The following is a 22,246-nucleotide window of genomic DNA, read 5'->3' on the forward strand; positions in this document are numbered from 1 at the left end:
GCATTTAGCCGCTCCTTCTGTCTTGGTTTTATTTAGATTGACCATGTTCGGATGAAGTACCTGTTGGGAAAAGCGTAGCTGCCTCTGAGGTGACTAAAACCCCAAACTGTGAAACGCCCACATCGGTTAACTGTTTTGTCTCTGATTGCGTTGATTTTTTTTTTTTTTTTTTTTTTTTTAAACGCTGCTTGGAGGAGTGAGCAAAGTTGAATCACCGCTCGCACACATGCTCACACACAGCCTGAGTGCGCTGAATGAGCTCATCGTGTGGGTCTTTTCCTGCAGCAGCACTCAAGTGAATGACTGTGTACTTCTGCACTCACAGGTTGAGCCATGCACCTCAAAAGCATGGTGGTGGTTAGAAGAACTGATCTTAGTCATTTGCCCCAGGATAATCTGATTTAATTTACAGGCGAGAGAGAGAGAGAGAGAGAGAGAGCTTGGGCAGCCTCGTATTTATTGTATTAGCTGTAACAAAGCACTATGAAGTAGCATCTAACCTATGTGCTTGACTTTTTAGCCAAGCTAGCAGCTCGCCTGCACTCCAGTGCTTTCTTCACACGTAAATGTCTCATCAGTTGAATGGATTCTGATGAAGTTGTGTACAGTCACAACTCTGGCTCTAACACAACCACAGTGATATGTTGGATGATGCCTGGTTCTACTGGAGGTTTCTTCCGATTAAAAGGGAGTTTTTCCTTCTCACTGTCACCAAGCGCTTGCTCAAAGAGCATCATGTGATTGCTGGGATTTTCTCTGTATTATTGTACAATGTCTACCTTAAAATGGAAATGAATTTCCATCCACTAGCACGATCAGACAATACAATCTGTGTTGGGTTAAGCCCCTCTGCACTTTGTGTTTAGTACATGGACTTAACAACTACGTGACCCACTGATTTATCATCAACATGTGGCAACTCCAGTATCAAGGTTGTGAAGTGATTTAAAAAAAAAAAAAATCACTTCACTAGAATTGTTATGAAGAGAGTGGCGATTATAACATGAGTCTATGGCAGGGGAGGAGAACTCCAGGCCTCGAGGGCATCCTTGATCCAACACAGCTGATTTAAATGGCTAAATGACCTCCTCAAAATGTCCTGAAGTTCTCCAGAGGCCTGCTAATGAACTAATCATTAGCGGTGCAACAATACTGGTATCGAACAATAAAAATTTTTAAATTTATTTTATCAACTTTTCTTCTGACGATGCTGTCTGTGTTGAGAGCTCAGTGGATCTGCGTTCGACTACTCCGCCTAGGCTGCACTGTCGAGCGCAGATCCACTGAGCGCAGCGCAGCTGCAACATGGCAACTGCCTCAACAACCTCCCCCACCCTCATTCAGATCTGGCCTTTGGAACTATTTTGGTTTTCATGTGAAGTATGACCCTGATGGTAAACGCGTCATGGACAAATTTAAAACTGTATGTCTGATGTGCCACGCAATGCTCAATTACATGGGTGGCAACTAGTGCGTTAGCGCAGTTAGCTCGTTAACGTGCTGACGCCGTCCAGCCCCACGCACAGGGCGATCCGCGGTAACTCGTTAACGGAGATTTGCTGCGTTATGGCCACGTTAATGTCATTTTAACGAGATTAACGCTGACAGCACTAGTGGGAATATGACTGCACATTTACACCGACATCATCATTGGAACGAGCCATTTCTCTGTAATAAACTCTTTTCCAAAGATGAGTGATTTCTCGATCAGATTTATTTATTTTTATTACTTTATTTCAGCAACATTCAATTTAAAAACTGTACTTTTGAGTTAAAATATATATTTATAATTTCAATAAATTAAAATGGCATGAACATTTTTTTTTGTATCGAAAAAATATCGAACCCTGACACCAAAGTATGAACCAACCCTGAATTTTGTGTATCGTTGCACCCCTACTAATCATGTGATTCAGGTGTGTTGACCCAGGGTGAGATCTAAAACCTGCAGGACACCAGCCTTCAAGGCCTGGAGTTGCCCACCCCTGGTCTATGGGGATCACTAAACTCACTTATGGGGCCGGCCACATGTGGCTGTTAGAGGAACTGCAGTTTCAGGCACTACAGATTTGTCTTCATTTTCCAGCCCTGGAGGACGTGGCTTGATTTAGTATTAAGTCAGAACAGTTGGCATACACAGACTTTAAAGGAAGCAGTTTATGCACAGTAGACTTCAGTAGTTGGATTTTCTTATTCCTCAAGTATTGTTTTAATATTTTTAATTACATTTTGCATGAAAGTCTATCTACAATGGCAAGACTAATGGAACTTTAATTTTAATAGTCTGTGGGACTTGTGCAGAATCACAAGTCTAACAGTATATCAAAATGCTGTCTTTTTTCACTGCCATGCCTCTCTGCTGTAATGTATCTGATTAAATATCCTGCCATGCTGTGTCTTCAGCAGCTGACTTGCACTGTTTGATATTACAGAACCAAACCTTAACTGTAGCACCACAGCTGACATACTGCTCTGCATGATGTAGGCTTAAATGTAACCTCAAGCAATATTCAAGCGATGATTTGGCTGTATGTTGTGACCCCAGCTGTGTTTGAGATGCATAGCGGACTCCCATGATGCCCTGCTACAAATGTTTCCTATGGCATGTCAGCTCTGTTGGATTAAGAGCAAGTCACATTACATTAACGGGGAGAAAAGTAAAATGGGAGAGGCTGTTACACCCCCTTTTTTCAGGTTCACAAGAATGTATCTTCCTTGTTTAGTCTTATTTTCTTCTTCTCTGGTTTCTCATGTGTAGCTTAGCCCTTTGACAGTGTCTTATTTCATCACGTTTGCCCTCTGCTCAACAAGTCTCTCTCAGGCTTCACTGTTCTTGTGGTTCTGGGGTTTGAAGTCTGATCACATTCATGCATGACCAGCACTGATGCCACCGCTGTGCATTTGTATGCAGGCTGGCGAGAAGAGAGCTGCCTCGGTCCTAATGGTCTCACAGTCTACTGAGCGTGCACTCTCAATCAGGGCTGCATGACTTGTGAAACGAGCTTGTGGCTTGCAGAGACTGTTGAATCTTGAAACTGAGAGTCGTGAGGTTATTCTTTTCTTATTTAGACCTAAGAACCAACCAGACGCACAAAACGTGTGCTAAACGTTTCAGTCGCTTCGATTTCTTATTAATGTGGCGGGTTTAGGCGTTTCCACATCTCAATAAAAGGACTCAAACGTGAGTTGGGTGAGTGAGTTGTGCTGTAGTCCTCTTACAAGAGGAAGCGTGGAGTCTTGTAGAAAACCTGAAGTGAATCAGAGGAAGTGTTACACAATAGGAAGTGGTGTGCTTTTTTTCATGCGATTCTGTTTGTTCCATGCTTCTTTTTTTCTCCTTTCTAAAAATTCACTTACTCTGGCCCATATTTCTCAAGGTAGTCGCATTAAGATGGAACAGGCCAGTTATTGCCTATTGTTTGTGTTTGCATTTTCTCTCATAGTGCTGCGTTTCCTTTTTTGTGTGCTACAGCTCATTTTAAAAGGGAACCCAAAGACAGACAGTCATTTCTAAAGGGTGTAACCAGTATGTGTGAAGTGTGCAACAGTAGTGTTGTCCAACTTTGGTAAAGTCAAAATGCACAAAATAGTTGCTTAGCTGTGGAGTTTTTTGTTTTGTTTTGTTTTTTTGGTGCATTTCAAATAATTTAGTTGAACTTTGTCTGCAGGAGGAGCAGTGATGCCACGTCTTGTTATCTCTAGTTGCGGATGTTTTTTAGGATTTTTTTTTTTTTCAAGCTCTAGATTGTAAAGTTTTATGTTTTGTTGCTATTGATCATTGTTTCAGAGGCTGACCTCTGCTGGAGGACTGTGACCCCGGGGCCACCTGCCAGGCTGGGCCTCCCTGCTCCTGCCAGACACACAGCTCCACTGCTGGTAAGTCCTAAAAGATGCTTTTCTGTTGATGTGCTAATCAAATAGGGAAAAACTGGAACGATTTATAATAATTTAAACTTTCAATGACAAATCTTTGTGCCGTGTTGTGGCAACATGTAAACACAAAGCAGGAAATTCACTCTGCAAAGCAAATGCGTGTCCGGACAGTGCTCACTAAGTCAGACTGCTCAATGATTATATTAGCTTTGAACCTCATACTGCACGCTAGTCTGTGGTTATTTCCATTGGAACAGTATAAAATTCCCACTCAAAGTCCACAAGTTGCACACGTGCATCATTTTCATCAATGCAAAAATTGAAGCTATTTTTATCCTCAGCATCTTTCTTTTCCCACCCCTGATTACCATCTGCTTATCTGCTGTTATTTTGTTTGCATGTCTATTTATACCTGCACATATTCACAACTGATATGTTTCCTTATTTGCATTCACTGCAGGTGCTTAAAGGCTTTTGAGATCACCATAAATACTGCCGTCATTCATTTGTGTAACTATATTTTTCCAGTTGTTTAGGTCATTGGCACATACTGAAGCGCGTTGAATTGAATGGAAGCATTTCCCTAAATAGAGGCTGAGTCAGTTCATTTTGCTTTCTTTCCACTGCTAGTGTTTTTTTTTCCATGCTAAGGTGGGAGAAAATTCAGTTAGCTGCTGTTTCTATTACAAAGTTTGGCTTCAATCACAAACACAAGTGGCATACTTTGCATTCTCAGGCCAGATCTCAGGGAAAATTGGTTATAAAGCACATTTTTAAGGGAAAATTGAGGCCAGGTCACTAGGTGCTTGAGTTTCTGTGTCTTTTCACCTCAGACTATCCCAATTTAACAAATCTCTGAGCATAAAAGTGCATTCACTCGTAAAAATAATTAGAAAATCTTCACCATTTATCTTCTTGTCGCTGGTGGAAGAGCTACTGCTGTAATGGCCCGCGTTCATAAAATTTCAGCCTACTTTTCTGACTACCATCACCTCATCTCATTGACGTTTAAGCATTAGTAGCTCTCTGTGCACAAATACAGACATGTCATTATGTAAGACCGCCTGTGGTGCACCTATGCCTGTTATAGTCCTAATGTGCAGTGCTGTGGGTGTATGTGTAATGCTGGCACAGGAAATGAAATGCATTGTGGGCCATAAAAAGGAGTTGAGTAATGTAGGTGCTCCCGGCTTCCTGTCCCCCCCATCAAGGCCAGAGTGTTTATATAACCACAGGGCACGGGGTCACAGCTCCCGTGATGAGCTGGCAGCTCTGGTGGTGGACGGTGTTTAGTAGTTGGTCAATTGTGGACTCAAACTCACTCCTGGTGATTTTAGACAAATATTTTAGTGCTGTGTCGTTCATCTCTCCCTGCTCGTATGCGTGCCCATCCCTGTTGTATTTTCCTCTGCGTCTCCTTGGAGATTGTTACCATGCCACACAGCTATCATTTGATTGGCTCAGCTGTGGAGCTGGAATGCTAGGCTGCTTTGACAGCTAAGCCTCAGGTGGTTCATATATAGGATTGCTAAGTCAGTGTGTGTCCCCATGTGAGGCTTGTAGTGTGTATGCGTGTGTATAGGCTAATGCTTCTGCAGTGCCTTATTGAGACTCAAATCTATTCACTTAAATCGGCCTGAACGGTTGCTGTTTTGGTTGCTGTGCAGTATACGACCCTGCAGCGGTGCAGGGGAACAAACATGTGATGGACTATACGTGAAGAAAGGGAATGAGTTAATGCAGCAGCCTGAGGTCTGTGTGGAAGGGCGGATTAACCCTGCTTAAACCAGGGGGAGGGTGGTAGCCATAGATGAAGCTGTTCTTGGCTCTTATAATTGGATCAATACTGCCCCCAGCTGGTGAAGCCTTAAAGTGTTATTGTTATGGACATGACTGCAAAATATGTGTATTTGTCTTCTATATATAGCTCTAAACTTGCACTAAATTACAGATAGAAGCTGTTTTTTGACCAGTTTAAGTGATTCAGCTGGTAGATCACATAAGCTGTTGTTATTATTATTATTTTTAAATACTAAATGAATATCAGTTTCTCCACTCCTGACTCAGCATATGGAAGCTGTTCTGGCCTCCTGCCCTCAGCCAACCCCACCCTCTGAGTAGGTCATTTGAGATGATGCGTCTGAAAGGGTGTAATATGTAGAGTGGCTCGTTATGTCAGTTAAAAGCCCCCAGCTTCTCCTAGGTTATCTATTATTTATGCCGCTGGAGGCTTGACGCCGTGTAACTTCCTGCCCAAGTTTTCCTTCAGGAAGCTCGCAGACTGCGGCCATATGCGCCAGAAAAACCGAACATGTGGAAAGCTAGTTTTAAACTTGGAACTGACATATATTATTTCTATTTCTTGTCAATGGAAATAGTGTCATTTTTTCTCCAAGAGATATGGGAGCGTTTAGCCTTAAATAGTTAACACCGGATGGCGCTGTTGGATCTGGCATCAGACCTTCTCTCCAACTTAGTAAGATGAAATTTGCAAGCCTTGCAGAAGTATTCTGCAGGGTTTCAATCAAGAGACAGTTTACAGTAAAATCAGTTTATTGTAAATATTCCCACTTCCTGTTTGCATTTGTAAAAGTAAACAAAAAGATGCATAAATGTGCCGGTACAAGCTTTGGGAGTGGCTCTCATCCTTCCTGCCTTCTCTGCACAGCTGCTTTCCTCCTCCAGATGGCACTCGCCTCCTACTCAATATAAATGTCAGTTCTCTACAATCTGACACTCATCATCACTCCCAAACCTCCTCTGTGCCCCACCCAAAATCCTGTTGGGGTAATATTCTGCAGGAGGAAAAAACATGCAAGGATTATGTTTGATTCTAAAATTGAAATTAGGCTTAAATTGGAAATTCATCTCTTCCCGAATGCTTTTGTAAGTAAGATTAAAAGATGCTGCTGATGTTGGTGAGTCAGTCAAAGGTCAGGCAAGTAATGATGGTTTAGGGTGGGGTGGGGGCGTTGTTTCTGCAGAGGAACGAGGGAGAATGTATGTGAATGGATTTAGGAGGCAGATGCCCCGAGGGAGGTGGCACTTAGAACAGGACAGTGAGTCAATGCTAACCCCCCTCCCTGTTAATGATCTCCTCACACATACCAGGAAGAAGTCAGAGGACTCTCAAGGGCAGAGTGGGAGGGTGTGAAGGGCCTGGCTCTGAGGTGGATGGAGCAGAAAATGAAAAAGTAAATTTATATGAAAGATGATGCAAATGTCACTGAGCCTCCTGATTTGAATATTTTTAAAATAAGGAGGATTGATCTGAAATTAACATCATCCAGCCTGTGAGCCCTGCTCTCTCTCTCTCTTCCCTGTCTGTTGGTGTGACTGAAGAGCGGCACTAAGAGCCTCTCCACAGAGCTCAATGAAGCCCGCGTTTTAGCTGACTCTGGTGCATCTGCCTGTTGCCATGGTTTCCATCTTTCATCAGGTGCCGTCCAGAAAGCAGCGCTTAGCAGAGGATGAGGCGCTCCCGCTTTCATCCTTCCTCTCTGATCTGCTTCTCTGGACAGAACGGCAGTTTTCATAACTGAGTTCGTTACAGCTGTTGGCAACAGGGGATGTTTTTAGCTGGAGAAAGACGAGACGGCCGATACCGGATGTCACCTCAAGTGACGCCGTCTGTCTTCCTGTAGGTTTGTTTTGATTTGCCCCGAATCTGGGTGAGTGGGGTATTAGCCGATGTTTACGCGGGTGCAACAATACAGAGGCGTGGCTACGAGTTCAGAGAGTTCACCCACATAAACAAACAAATCGTAGCCTGCCCCCGCTGCTCCTCCCTTTTTCTCGTCACCTTGCACCCCCCCGAGCAATTTTTAGTCAGCTGGGTGAGATCGGTAGGAGATAGTTGGGGTGGGTGGGGGGTGGGGGTGTGTGTGTGGGGGTGGGGTTGGGTTGTGTGTGGGGGGGGGGGGGTTAGGGGGAAATGGGGACGCATGCCAGTCCCATTTGGGAAGTGCTCCCCCATTTTCTGCCTGTCGAGTCAGGCCAGTGTCGGCGGGCTCCGGCGGGTCCAGGTCTGGCCGAGTGGGCTAATGCGATGTGGCGTGTCACCCGGGGAATCTAGGTCAAGTTTAAAGCTGCCTAGTTCTGCCCGCCTCTGCCGCAGTGTGACGCTTCAAATCCCTCCCCTTCCACGCACGCAATAATATTCAGCACGCGTCCATACCTGCACTTTTATTTTGCATTTGTTTTATATTTTAATCATTTCACCCTGATCAAAATGAGCTCTGCATTTCCTGTTACAGGCTGTGTTTATTGCAAACATAAACACACTCATCTCTCACACACATGCCTTGCCCCATCCCAACCCCACTCCTACCCCTATCCACACACACAAACACAGACAGACACCCCAGGCAAGCTCTCAGCCCGTCCACGGCAGAGCCCACGTGACGCTCCGCGCGGAGGCTGGGGAAGGGAGGGCGTTGTTTTCCCCTCCATAGTAAAGCAGCGGGGCACGTGGATTCTCATGCTGCAGCCGAGTAGTGGAATGTCAGCACTATCCCTCCCTCGCATCAGCCAGCTTTCCAGTTGCCCCGAGCCGTTTCTGCAAGGATGGCCGCGGCAGTGCTCGGTTTCAGCCCTGTCCCGCTTCTTATTAAATGGAGAGGCACAGAGCTGGGAGATGTTTTTTAAAAAAAGGCAGTGCCATTCTGAGGTCAGGCTGCTGCATGGGCGTGGCACTGTTTTGGTTTCTTCACCGAATGGGCTTGAACCTCCCTCCACCGTCTGTAATCTGCACATATTTGTTTTGGATTGTAGCTTCAGTCGGATGACATTTTCCTGGAATAATGGCAGGGTGTCAGTGTGAAAGTCCGCCTTTATCGTGTTTTTATTGCAACGATCTGCACGTGTTCATCAGTAAAACTAGATTTTCATCTTTAATAAAAATTAGAGAATTTGCTGAGCTACACAGAAAAATGAAATCACATCCAATCCAGTCACTAACAGATGGGTTCAGACACTTCTCCATCATCTGTAGTTGATTTTACTATCCTGCTAATCCGCTGTTTTTGGCGCATTACCTCATCTGTATTAATATATTCGTGCGCTTTCAAGTCTTACTACTACTGTACTCGCTCTTCACCGGGAGCTCGAACCTGATTGGCTGCTGCATTCTTTTCAATGGCACCAAATTTTTTTCGACTCCATGGATACAGCGAGCTGTTGGTTAGGCCGGCTCAGCCAATGGGAGAGCTGCGCGGGCTCCAGCTTGTCAGATTCTGCCCCCTGGCCTTGGAGGCAGCCCTCCCCTCCCTTCCCACCCTCATTGAGAGCACGCGATGTCTCAGCGGGGGGGTTCAAAACAACACCAAGATTGTCGTCGGCTTCTCTGTGGTGCCCAGGACATGCCAGGACTGCTGGGTACTGCTCAAACTCTCTTTAATATAGTGTCTGCACTTTCTTCACTACGCTATCACTAAGCAACCAGTTACACTTAGTTACACAAATTGTTGGAAATACATCTTTAAAGAAAAAGTCCAAATAAACAGCAAAGTCAGTTATCTGTAAGTGGTTCTTTTGATGAATTTTGGTGGAAGAAATTTGCATAATGGACAGATTTAATTTGCTCTTTTTTTTTCTTTTCTCTGCACTTTAAGATTCTCTAGTGGACTTTGAAACGCAGCCACGCAAATCCCCGTCCTTTAAATGACCTCATTTTAAACGGCACAGGGGAGCAGCGCCGGGCCTGCAAGGCTGCCAGTGCCCTCGTTGAAGCGCTGCGAGCCCAGGCTGCTCTGCCCAGTCAGCGAGCAGCTGAAAGGTGGCAGTAGAAGATAATGATGATGGAGATGGTGTTGGGGTAGTGCCCACATCATCCAGCAGGGTGAAGTCGGTGACGGCTCTCATCGCTTTCCGAGGCTGCATCAGGTGCCGCTTTCCGACAGCCAGTGAGGTGCTGGCGTTGGCACGGTCAGACATTCAGGTCACATTAGAGGAGGGTAGTTTGATGAGACCGGACAAGGCAGGTGGGGCTTTGCAGGTGGTCTGTGGATTTGGCTGGTGACAGACAGTTTGTAGAGGCGCTTTTGAAGTAAATAAAAGTAAAAAAAATATCACTGTTCATCCACTGATTTCATGCTGATGCACAGGAAATCAGAGAGAAGCTCATTTTAAATGCACACCAAATATTTATTAGAATATATTCAAGTTAAATTTAGGATTCCTACTAATAAATATTTATTTTTTGATTTAATCTATTACTTGTAACAAAACAACTAAATAAAAACAAAACAGGGCAAATGACGACTTGGACAAATTCAGCTTCAACTCGTCATTCAGTCATTTAAAAACTGTCTGCTCATCGCACTTCGGGAAAAAAAAAAAAGAAAAAAAAAAAAAGGGACATGACCCAGTGCTCGGTTTTCAACATTCAAGAATCCTCCCTACACGATGCATCTCATGCATTTTAAAAGCGCCCCGTCTCAACCTCTGCTCCTGACTGCTGAGTGCGTACTTTGCTCTGTCGCAGCACCTCCCTGTCTTCCAGAATCACCTGCGCTGGCGTGATTTGCCCCCGTCTCTGCAGACCCTCGCTCGAACGTTTTGGCTCTTCACCTGCCACTCATCTCGGGTGACATCTGCCTGCCAAAATTGAATTGCGTCACTGTTCTGCCCCGACCCCTCTCTCGCAAAGCCCGTCCATCTCCACCCCGTCACCGAGGGCTAAGGCTGCCACCGTTTCTCTCTCTACAAACTCCAGCAGATCTCTGACTTATCAAATGTCTGTCAGCCTCTGTAGCTCTGCGCTTTCGAGGAGTCGGAGGATTGACAGCAGAGAGCGGCGCAAGGGTGTCGCTTTTCATTGCACAACTCGCAGCTGACTTGTGAGAGTGTGTGTGTGTGTGTGTACACATACAGTATATATACTGTATGTGTGGGTCTTCGTCGCCTCCTCATACCTGCAAAGCACTTGAAGATCATCATAGTCACAAAAACTGGGTCGTTTTCACAGGCCCTACATAAATAACCATAAATCATACTGGGTGGTAACAAATTCCAGTTAACGGGGAGTGAGGACACACTGGTAAATTTGTGACTTTGATTGGCCTACCTGCAGTAAAGTTAGGAGTTTGTTTCCAGAAACACACTTGACAGAAATCTTTTCATTGTCCTGCTCTCCTTTTTTTTTGTTTTGCCCATTATAGGCAAACAAAACTTAAACATATAATTGTATTGCAGTGCTCTGTTTTTCCTACGGGTGTGGCAAAAACATTTTCCTCCAAGGATCAGAAAACCTGGTGCTGTAGTTGTATAAAAGTATGACTCACTTCTGGTAGCAAGTCTCTAACAAATCTCAGCTCCTGTCTTCAAATGCGTCTGGTCACCTATTTTGGGCATATTCATTTTTTGAGCAGAATTAACATTTTCCTTTGAAACTTTAAGTTAATAGAATAACCAGTAAAATCTGGTTAGCTAGCTTAAAAAGTTTGTCTCTAAATGAGATTTATCTCCTGGAAGTTAACCACCATCCTTGCTGGTGCAGAAATCTCCAGCTGATCTCAATTCTGGATAATTGGACTGCGGCGTCTCTTTATGTCCCTGCAAATACAGATTCTGTGCTCAGGCTTTGCTTTGGTTTTGGTGCTGCTCTATCTGTACTCCATTTAACATCTGTTTACCCAGTTAATCTTAATAGTTTAAGGCACTTAAAACAAAAAGCTCAACACTGACCACGCTGACCATTGATCAGTTTTAATGATATCAATGATGTTATCATTTCTGCTTACACGCCAAATTCTTTGACTCTCACTGATCAGCTTTCTGTACAGCAAGAAATTGGCACACCTAGGTTTTAAGCAGGAACTCATTTGTTTTATTATCAGAGTACATTTAAAAAAAAAAAAAGAAGCTTGCACGTGGCTCAGGTGTGCAGAAGCTCCACTGAAATGAATTTGAGCTCATTGTTGTGTAATGTGACTGTCAGAAACACTGCTAAGCAGCATTGATCACAGGAAGAGACAAACTTGGAGGGATGCTGTTTGGATTTGGTTCCCGTTCTTAGCTGGACCACGATTGTGATCCTGTCTGGTTCACTTTCTGTTCTGTAGAGGTTTTTGAAGCTTTTTGCTTTAGTAGACAGTTTAGTAGAGAGTGGGTCAGGAAAGCAGAGAGAGCAACTGAGGTGAAAATGCACGAGCTTCTGGTTGGTCTGCTGCATTTCAGCCTTGGGGCGTATGGTCGCCTGCTCACCTTGTGAGCTAAACTGGTGCCTGTCCTGTACAGTTTATTAGTCTTAGAAACCATGAAGAAGATGTACAAATGACCTGTTGTGCTTTGTTTGATGGAAGGATGGATTATATGGATCATATTAAACAGCTGCTGTTCAAACCTTCTTTAATGGGGAGCAGCGAATCAGAAGAAGCTTAAAGGGAGGAAAGCTAAACCAGCTCGTTTCAGACTGACCCAAGGATTATTTTGAACCACGAATCATGCAAAGCTTCTCCAGTGGAGTCCAAACGTGAAGCTAGAAATGAGCTTAAGAGGTCCACTTTGATACCCTATGGCAGGGGTGTCTAGCTACTGACCTCAAGGGCTTGGGTCAACCTCACCCTGGGTCAACATACCTGAATCGAATAAGTAGTTCATTACCAGGCCTCTGGAGAACTTCAAGACATGTTGAGGAGGTAATTTAGCCATTTAAATCAGCTGTGTCAGATCAAGGACACATCTAACCTGACCTGCAGTAAACTGGCCCTTGAGGCCTGGAGCTGGACACCCCTGCCTTATGCTCTTAAAAAGGTGCAATGGTCACTGGTTAATAAATATTAAAAAAAAAATGCTTTAGGTTTCTGCATCATGCTGCTGTCTTAGGCTGGGATTATAGCTACACTCTCTACAGACACCACAGACAAGTACTCGATCCTATTGTAGTTTTCTCGAGGCTGTGGTTGGTGCCTTGTAGCATAGCATCTTGTGGACAAATCCAGGTGGTCCAAACCTGGTAGACACGGAGCCTCGCAGTCATCGTCTGATGAGGAAATTCACTCAACTTGCAAATTTATGGATTGCAAAACTGTAACTCTGGCCTTATATTTACTGCTGTAGCACAGTGCAAGTGTTTTGTTTACTGTACCACATTCATCGTACATGTTTGCATTGCCAAGGCATGTTTAATATTAATGTGATGTTTGGGCACCTGCATTATCTGATTGTGCAGAGACTATTAAGTGAATTTCTTAGTACTGCTCTAAGTCTGATTCACTTACAGTAAACAGAGAAGGCCTTTATGAATGTTTGATTGGATGCACTGTGCAGCAAACAGCTACATACTTCATGCATAACATAAATTATGAGCGATATCCCTGCGGACGATGGTAAAATGGATTAGTTTGCATGCGGCTGCCCGTAAAGGTTTGCCAATGCTGGGAAGAAGTTTAGCAAAGCAGAAGTCAAACTGTTTTTTATTTTTGGGGCCTTTTTTTGGTTTGACATCTGGTTGGTGAGAGCCTGGGTGCAGGAAACACACACTGGGGAGTGTCCGAGGGGAGTGCTGGTGTATGTGAACGGTGGGCACATCTGGGGTATCACTGAGTTCATACAGGCACCAGAGCAGTGAAGCAGAGCGGGAGTGAGGTGCATGGATACAACAATGCATCACCACCTGCTCACTTCACTGCTGCACTCTTCTTCTTCTTCTCTTTTTATTGATTTCTCTCTTCTTCTTTTTTTTCTCTCTCAACAGGTATCATAACATGGGGAACCTACTGAAAGTTTTGACATGCACAGATCTGGAACAGGAGCCCAATTTTTTCCTCGATTTTGAAAGTGAGTTTTCTTTTTAAGTAATTTCTCCACATCTCTCCCAATATGGATCACATGGATATTTTACCATAACATTACCAGCTCCAAAACTCCAAAACTTAAATCTTTTCACCACCACTTATCTTTTACACTGTTCCTCCAAAAGGAATCAAATCTACCACTAGGGCTGCTGCTGTTTTCCATCAACCTGCCTTTTCCATGCTGGAATGTGTGCAGAATATCAATCAGGGCAGAGGTGCAGCAGTGCCCCCTCCCCAAATATAAAGCACTGAAGTCGGGCTGTGGTGTAGCCTAAGGGCCCTCAGCGTGGCTTGAACCTGTGCAGTGCTATTCTCACACTTGGCAAACCCAGAGAGTCGGTCATACCTTCAGAGGAAACGGCTTCTCATAGAGCTCAGAGTGTTTGGAGGTGGTTTTTATACTGAAAGAATACCACCGTTTTATATACAACTGATGCTTTACAATACTGAGCAATGCTGTATGAAGTTTTTCTTTAATAATGCTGTTAGAGCCTGAAATTTTATTTCTGAAGAGCAAATAGAAATAACTACTTTAAAATAAAATTAATAAAAACTATTTTTTAACTAGTTTCATGTTTAAAAATAAAATGTATCCTTATGAACAGTTCTCCAGATCCATGGCTTGGTTCATATTCACTGGCCTCTTCACTATTTACACCTCTTTAGCTGCATATTAACACAAATGTCTAATGAGCCAATCACATGACAGCAGCTCAGGGCTCTTGGACAAGTAGTCAAGACAACCTAAAGTTCAAACCGAGGATCAGAACAGCATCTCTGAACGCTCCCTGAAGCAGCAAGCTACAACATCTGGGTTTAAAATGAAGTTAGAGATCACACAGGCTGGAAAAATGTTTCCTGGACTGCTAAGTTTTTAAAAAATTGTCATTAGATGTTGATGGTAGGGTCAGAATTTGACATGAACAACATGAAATCATGGATCCAGCCTGCCTTGTATCAACAGTTCAGTCTGGGCCGGTGGTGTAATGGTGAGGGGATATGTTGTCGGCACACTTTGGACCCCTTAGTACCATCATTTAAACACGACAGCCTCCCTGAGTGTTGTTGCTGACCATGTCCATTATGACCACATTGTCTCTCATTATCTTTTGTGCAATGTCTGCTTCTATCAGGAAAACGAACCATCTCCCAACGATCTAATCATCTCAAACTGGTTTCTTGAACATGACAGAGTTATGTCCTCAAATGTGCAGCTTACAAATCTGCCGGAACCATTGACGTGATGTTGTCACATCAATATGGAGCAAATGCTCGGAGGAATGTTTCCAGCATCTTGTTGAATCGGTGCTGTGAGGAATTAAAGCAGGTTTGAAGATAAAACGGGTGTAGCTCCTTCTCTAAATGATAAAAGAACATGGCACTGGCCTGTAAGTCTGCCTACTTCTGACACCTTTAACTCAGTCGGACTGCACCCACCTACGAACTCTACCATGACTTTGATGTCAGCTACACACCTGTGAAGTCTTGTGGCTGGATCTTGTGTGGTTGCAGCACTTTTGTGTTGGTGGGGGAAAACTAAAACAAAACTGTCTGCCGGCAGACAAACACCTGCTTAAAACTGCTTTTTGTGGTAGTTCCCACTGCAGGCTGTGTCTCCAGGACTGCATTTTCCCACACTAATACAGACACACACTCCATGCCATGCTGTTACATTTGGTAATAATGTTAGCCAAAATAAAAACCCTGAAACTGTATGGCTGGAGCTTTTACAAATTTTGAGATAACTCATTCTGTTCGTCTTCTCTTATCTTCCTCTGTTTCCCTGCTCTCGGCCGGGAAAAGTGGGTGGTGTTAAAACTTAATGGGAAGCAGTGGGAAGAGACGATTATTTGACTGAACTTTCATTTGCATAATTGAAAGTTGCTCATTAAACTTTCTGTGATATTGAGGGTGTGGTAGATGTCCTAGAGCTGTATTTTACTTTATGTTGAGTCAGTGTGAATATGGATGAGATCCCAATCAGATTTTCCCAGCTGACTTTGTTGTTGGTCCTTTTCTTTTTTTTGGTGCGTGTCCCCTGCAGATGCCCAGCCCACAGAAGCAGAGCGAGAGATTTGGGAAGAGGTGGATGTGGTGCTGAAGGACGCGAAGGCGATCCTGGACGAGTTGCAGGCCTACAAGGGAGCGGGGCCGGACATCCGAGAGGTACGTTCATCCACCCCTTCATCGCAGGACACACTCATGCAGAATTACAAGGAGACGTGCATTTATGAGGTGGTGGAGGTGTCGCTTGTCCTTTATCAGGTGTTGCTTTAGGAATTTGTATCATTTTTTTTCTAACACAAATGAGCAGAATAAAGCAGATGATCAATTTTGGATTCAAAGATCAAAGGAATGACCTTCATGGGCCATTAAATCAGTTCTGTCTTTTAGCCTCAGTCTGTTTTTAAAGACTCGACCTACAAATGAACCGTTAAAATTTATTTAATTTCAGCTTCTCGTATCTCATTTTGGTGCTCAGCATCTGTAACTGCTGATTTCATCCAAGCCAGAGCCCTGATCAGTTTTATTGTCTCCTTACTGATGAAGACTTTACCCCTGGCCTGCTGTACCACATCAAAGTGGTCTGTCAAGGACCTGTTTTGTTTCTATGTAATGACAGAAAATGGGAAAATATGAAAAACACAGACTCGTTGAGATTGCTCTTATTTTTCTTAAGAGGCATCAAGTAATTTGTAAATATGTGACTCATTTTCTTTTAACATTTCGTTACGGTAAAAGAAAGAGGGTCCCCCCCCCCTTCTTTTCTTTTTTACATTATAATCCAGTGGTTTTTCTGCTCCAGCCCAGAGATAAAACTGGGCTGTATGTGCCCCATGAGCATAAATGAGTTTGACACCCGTGATGTATTTCTTTCCAGGCGATCCAGAATCCAAACGATGAGGCGTTGCAGGAGAAGGCGTGGGCGGCCGTGGTCCCCTTGGTGGGAAAGCTGAAGAAGTTCTACGAGTTCTCGCAGAGATTAGGTATGTGTCTGCCTGCGCCGTCTCTACAGTAACCGTGTTATGTAGGCCAGGAAAAATTACATCACTGCTTCTGAGATCTTCATCACTGAGCCTCAGACACGCACCGTTTCAAGTGGAGCGAACTCAGGTGTCCTCTGAGATTTCTTTCAGAGCTAAAACGATCTTGTGTGCGACACCGCGCTTGGAATTGTAGATTAGTGTGAGCTGCTGAAACGTCTGTGCAGTTTTGTTGTCTTAATGACTAACGGGGAGAGCCGGTGTCCATCATGTGCAAGGCATTTTATAGCGACCTCATACCGATGTAAGCGCGACATTAATTGTCCGCTTCTGCATCGGCAGGATTTGCTGCTGAGCTGCACAAGACGTACGACACATACTTATACACGCGTGCTTTGAACCCCGCCTATATGCTACCGTCTCAACATGCTGCTTGCGTTGCACTGTGCATCGACCTCTGTAGGGTCTTATTAGCATGGATTCAAGGTGGGGGTGTAAGCTCACTGCTCCCTGATCTTCTTATGACCCTGAGGCTTGAGGGGAGGGGACCCGGCATGCGTCAGTGCCCTCAACCCCTTTGACCCCATAATCCCAGTGGCAGTGGAGAAGGCAGTCAGTGGGCGACAGTGGCGGCGGCAGCCTGGTGATGGCTGTTATGTAACGAAGTAGGTCAAATCTCAGTCTCGAGCGCTGCTCTATTTCCCTGCCTGGATTTTAGGCTTCAGGCGCCAGGATGGTGATATCCAAACAGGACTCCCTGAAAGAGGAGAACCTATGCATTTGGAATGAGCGGACACGTTTTACTGCACTGAAATCCAGACGTATACATGGGAAATCCTAAAATTTGTCACAAGAATAGATAATAACATTAAAAAAAAATCACAAATTTTGTATATCGGGGACAGTAATATCCTGCTACACCAACACTAAAGTTGGCTTCAGTATAAAAATGTACATTTCTTAGAACAAACCTTTAGACTCAAAGCTCATATCTTTATACAGATTTTGACCAGAAGTCAAAAATTTAGGAGTGGCAAAAGTTGGACTGTGCATAGTTGGATTAATTTTTATTATAATGCTGAAACTTAACAGGTAATTAGCTTACCTAAGCTCCAAGGTGACATCTTAATATTACCATAGAAAGAAAACCATGTCATAGACCACAGATTATGCATTATTAAAGACTGAAAAAAGCTTCCTATGTTTATGGACATGCTTTTTTATGGATCCAGTAATTGTGAAAAGTAGCACTCCATTTATTTTGAGTGTGTTTTTAAGCCTTTTCCAGCATGAGAGTAACGATGATGGAATGTTTGGTCCACACTTAGGGGGCCTGGATAGTGTGAAGACATGAATATGGCACCTGCAAATGCGATTTAAGAAAAAAAAGGGAAAGTGTAAACATGGATAAAACATCAGACAAAACACGTAAATTTTAGCCTTTAAAAATGGAAGAAAACAGGAACAAAAAAAAAGTTGATCTTGAAGGACTGAAGGAGAAAACCTGCTGATAGCATCCACCACAGAAAAAGCAGTATAGAGAGAATTACAGGAGGATTACAAGAAAATGAAAGACCACAAAAAGAGGTGTTGTTGCTTTACCAACTGCTGGCTGTTACTTCACTCAGGAGTTCCTGTTTGCAAATGCAAACACAAGAACAGGACTGGGAGGAACCTGGGGACTTCCCCAGACCCTCAGGTAGTCCCCAGAAGCTGCACCCGGCTGTTTAATACACTTTAATTTGATTAATCGCTTAATTGTTCAGTTATGTCAATAGCTGATGTTTTCTTTTGTAGAGCTGAAGACCTTGTTCGGGTAGCAGGCTCTGCATATGGCATAGATGAACATTTATCCCCTTCCAGCTTGTTCTTTCATAACAGCCACGTAGCTTTGAGATACTGATCTTCACAGAACTTTTGTCGATACCTAAATTTAGATCTGCTCCTTTTAACAACGGTGAAAACTTCTCGAGTCTGTCCCCTAGGAAAAAGTAGGATCTAGAAAAGTCCTTGAGTCCCGCTGTCATCTGGCCCCGCCCCTCTCAGCGAGTACAGTCTACATGCCTGCATTCTGCTCGCCTGCTCCGCCGTGACCTGACGAGATCAGACATCTCCCAGCGCCCCGCCCTCGCACGACTTCCCAACATACTAGAGTGGCTCATTTCTGGGGGCCTTTAAGCAGCTCCATCTTAACTTCTGTTTTGACTAGGATTGGGAGTGTGTGTGGGGGGGTGGGGGGCTGCAGTGCTGAGGCCATTTTTAATCAGCTGCTTCGCTGCGAACGCTAGCCCAAGCAGATGGGAGTCATTACTGAATGGCAGACGTGCTCAATTTACCGCACTGCACTGCCAGCTCTGTGTCCTTCGAAAAGTCATCTTCAGATTATTTTAAGTAGACCGCTGTCTGAATCACACTGATCCTGGGTTACGCTGACATGCGCATCGTCATTTGTAATCAACAGTAACTGTAAAATACACAAGTCTATTTAAAGTGCCCATTTGGTAGCTTATTGCATCAGATGTTCAGCTTGTCTGGGTTATATCATTACTAAAGGCTCCCTTCGGCTTCTAGACTGAATTCTAAGCACTGTCTGCATCTATAAATAAAATTCCCTCTGGGCTTCAAAGCTCTTTTAGTTTTTCTTCTTCAGAACTATGTGTCTGAACAAGATCTGTTTGTCTGATAACTTGACTTGCTTGGAAGTTGTTCGCCACATTTCCCTCTCCCTGGTTCCCTGCCGGTGCTCTTCTTGCATGCTTAATCATTGGTCCGTGGGTATGCTATGTCACGGCATGGCACAGGCTTTGTATTTACTTAGTGTCAAAACAATGAGTGTAATCCTGCTTGAATGAAATCTTGCCCCCACCCATTTCATGCCAATGAGATAATTAGTCCCATGTCTCATTTGCATGTGAGCAGGAAAGCCCCCCCCCCCTCCTTTCTCCTTTCTCAAAGGCCTCCCCACCCTTCCCCCCCTTTGAGACTGGCACTGGGCCCTGGGCAGTTTGGGCACCACCGCTGCCTCATTATTTGTCTATGTCTTAATCAGGATGCTACAGCCTGCCGACACCCTGCACTGGTCACGTATCAGGCTGCTCCTTGACCTCCTACAAGGCCCAACAATAAAGAGACAAAGAAAGACTCGAGTTTTCTTTCTTTTTTCCACTTATACATGACTTAACTCATGTAATTATGTAATTGTATTACTTTAGGACTCTTTAGGTATTTTTTTTCTATCATTTAATTGGAAAAATGCTTTTCCACGTATTAGCTTTTTTTAAATTGAAGAGTCACAGAAGCTTGTCATTTTCCCAGAACTGCAGGAAATTCAATGTTTGTTTTTTTTCCAAGTTCTCTAAAAATGTGAGGCTATTCAGTTTACAGTGATATAACACGTATAACGGAATCAGCAGAGCAGAAACCTCTCACAAGTATAGAATGGTTTGCTTTATAAACCATTCTATACTTGGGTAATCCGACTTTCTCTCACAGTCCAAAGACATGTAATTAGTGGTGTCAGGTTAACTGGTAAATTGCCCATATGTGTGAATGGTTGTCTGTCTCTCTATGTTGACCCTGTCTGCAGATATTTGCAAATCTTCACCAATTGTTATCAACCTGTGTGACTGTATGTGGTTCCCCAGAGGTTGACAGATGTGAAAAATCTCTGGGCAACCACAGTTATTATTATTTTTAAATGTTAAGCACATTGAGTTTACATGCAATTAAATGTATCTTGCCAATAAAATTATCCTCTAGCATCCTCTTTTTACTTTAGTGTAACTGAGCTATTAACCATTACTATACAGTGAATATAACTATTAGCTGCAGCTGCATGTTTTCCTCCATTGTTCTTGCCCTGCTCTCCTTTTCAAACCTGAATATTGATCACTCTGCCATGCTACATGCAGCACTTCTTCTTTCCCCTGACCTTTGCATTTTTGCATATAGTGCTGCCTGAGCTGTTAACCTGGCGCTTGAATGGCAAAAACCTGAATGTAAAACTACTCAGTGGCTCTGACTGATGACCTGGAAGACTACACACATCAGCTAAACTGTCTCTGTTCAAGGCTTTTGTCAGGCTCTTCATTAAACGAGTAAAAGCCCAATCGAGGTCCTCTGACAGCGATGCAGGTTCACCACAGATGTCTGTCTTTTTTTTTAACAGAGGCAGCGTTGCACAGCCTCCTGGGTGCTCTGACCAGCGAGACTTACAGCGACCCGACTCAACACCTGGAGCGGGAGCAGGCGCTGGCCAAGCAGTTCGCAGAGATCCTCCACTTCACGCTGCGCTTCGACGAGCTTAAAGTATGGCTCTTTATTTCTTTAAGTGTCAAATTTTAGCTGCTTCTGTAGGCTTTGCTCTCAATCGTCCAACAAGCTGCTGATGCCCCTGGATTGATTTTTTTTTTTCTTTTTTCTTAGCTCTGTGCAGTTTTAAGCTGCCGCCAGTGAGCACATGATTAGCATTTAATTAGAGCCCTGATACTGCTCTGCTGTTTATGATACTGTGGATGTCAGTGAAATGGCCAATAAGGGTTATTGCAAGGGGAAAAAGGTCTGCAAATTGTTGTTGCCCGAGCCAAGTTTTGCACAGCGTGGCAGGTTTTATATAAACGACAGGCAGAGGGAACTTTAAAAGTCTGATCTGGTTTGAATTCGGACACAAACTGCCAAAATGAAGCCGCGATTGAAGCATGTTTGTCGCTCAAATGCCCATTGTCAGAAACATAATTGTGTGAGCACTCATCTTGTAAGACACTGGGCCCACATCCCTGCTCCTTTGACACAAAAACGTAAGAAAAAAAAAAAGGGCTCCCCGACTCCCTGAGGCGGTTTGCAGCGACGTCCCAATTAGTGCCCACTACCCAGGCTGGCAGGATGAAAAACATGAAGGTAGGGGGTGCAAGGTGGCATGCCAGGCCCATTCATCAATCTTTCACACCCATGCACGGGCTTCTGACCTAGTTAAAGTGTCTGAGTGCCATGCAGCCCCTCCCTGGCGAAGAAGCCTGTCTCTCCTGGTGGACGCGGTGGACGCAGACTGAGTACCAGCCTATTGTAGCAGGATTAGCATGCTGTCAGCGCAGCTTTGACTGTGACAAGCTCGTGCAGGAATGAGGATAATTAGCCACATGACGAGCACTCGCTTGTGGTGACTTTTGAAAAGAAGCTCTCTGGTTGGCCAGCTTCCCTTTAAAAAAAAAAGTGGTCAGTTTGGCTCCACACTGAAAACCAGATGATTCATATATTGTAGGGAGTCATGTCAAAGGAGCTAATGGAACCTTGTGGCTTTTATCTGAGGCTTTGAGGGTGCATAACGTCAGAGAATAAGCCTGCGTTTGTCCTGTGCTCACTCTAACCTCGCCTCTCCTTAATGAGACCCACAGCCAAAGCTCACAGCAGCAGGAAAAAAAACAAATATTTGCTGACAGGGCGAGCAGGGATGTGGACGTAAAAGGGGGCAGAATGAGTGTCAGACATTCAAATCCAGTTCAGCACATAAAATAGTAATTGTATCAGTGCTCTTTTTATGTCATTCCCCCCCCAAAGCTACATTTCTGCCTTGTTGGCTAAAGCTTTCTGTCATGA

General features: G+C 44.0%; 1 protein-coding gene across 1 annotated transcript in view; it reads left to right on the forward strand.

Moving 5' to 3' along the window:
• Window positions 1–22,246, forward strand: part of fam49bb (family with sequence similarity 49 member Bb) — a 40,964-nt gene that overhangs the window by 11,133 nt on the left and 7,585 nt on the right. Inside the window, exons 2-6 of the mRNA XM_005922531.3 lie at window positions 3,788–3,876; window positions 13,571–13,653; window positions 15,715–15,836; window positions 16,552–16,657; window positions 20,823–20,962. Of these exons, the coding sequence (XP_005922593.1) occupies window positions 13,581–13,653; window positions 15,715–15,836; window positions 16,552–16,657; window positions 20,823–20,962 (441 nt within the window). The 5' untranslated portion in view covers window positions 3,788–3,876; window positions 13,571–13,580. The remainder of the gene's footprint in view (window positions 1–3,787; window positions 3,877–13,570; window positions 13,654–15,714; window positions 15,837–16,551; window positions 16,658–20,822; window positions 20,963–22,246) is intronic.

This window comes from Haplochromis burtoni, unplaced genomic scaffold (genome assembly GCF_018398535.1).
Source record: "Haplochromis burtoni strain Fernald_Lab_line unplaced genomic scaffold, NCSU_Asbu1 Contig_58, whole genome shotgun sequence".
NCBI classification, from domain to species: domain Eukaryota; kingdom Metazoa; phylum Chordata; class Actinopteri; order Cichliformes; family Cichlidae; genus Haplochromis; species Haplochromis burtoni.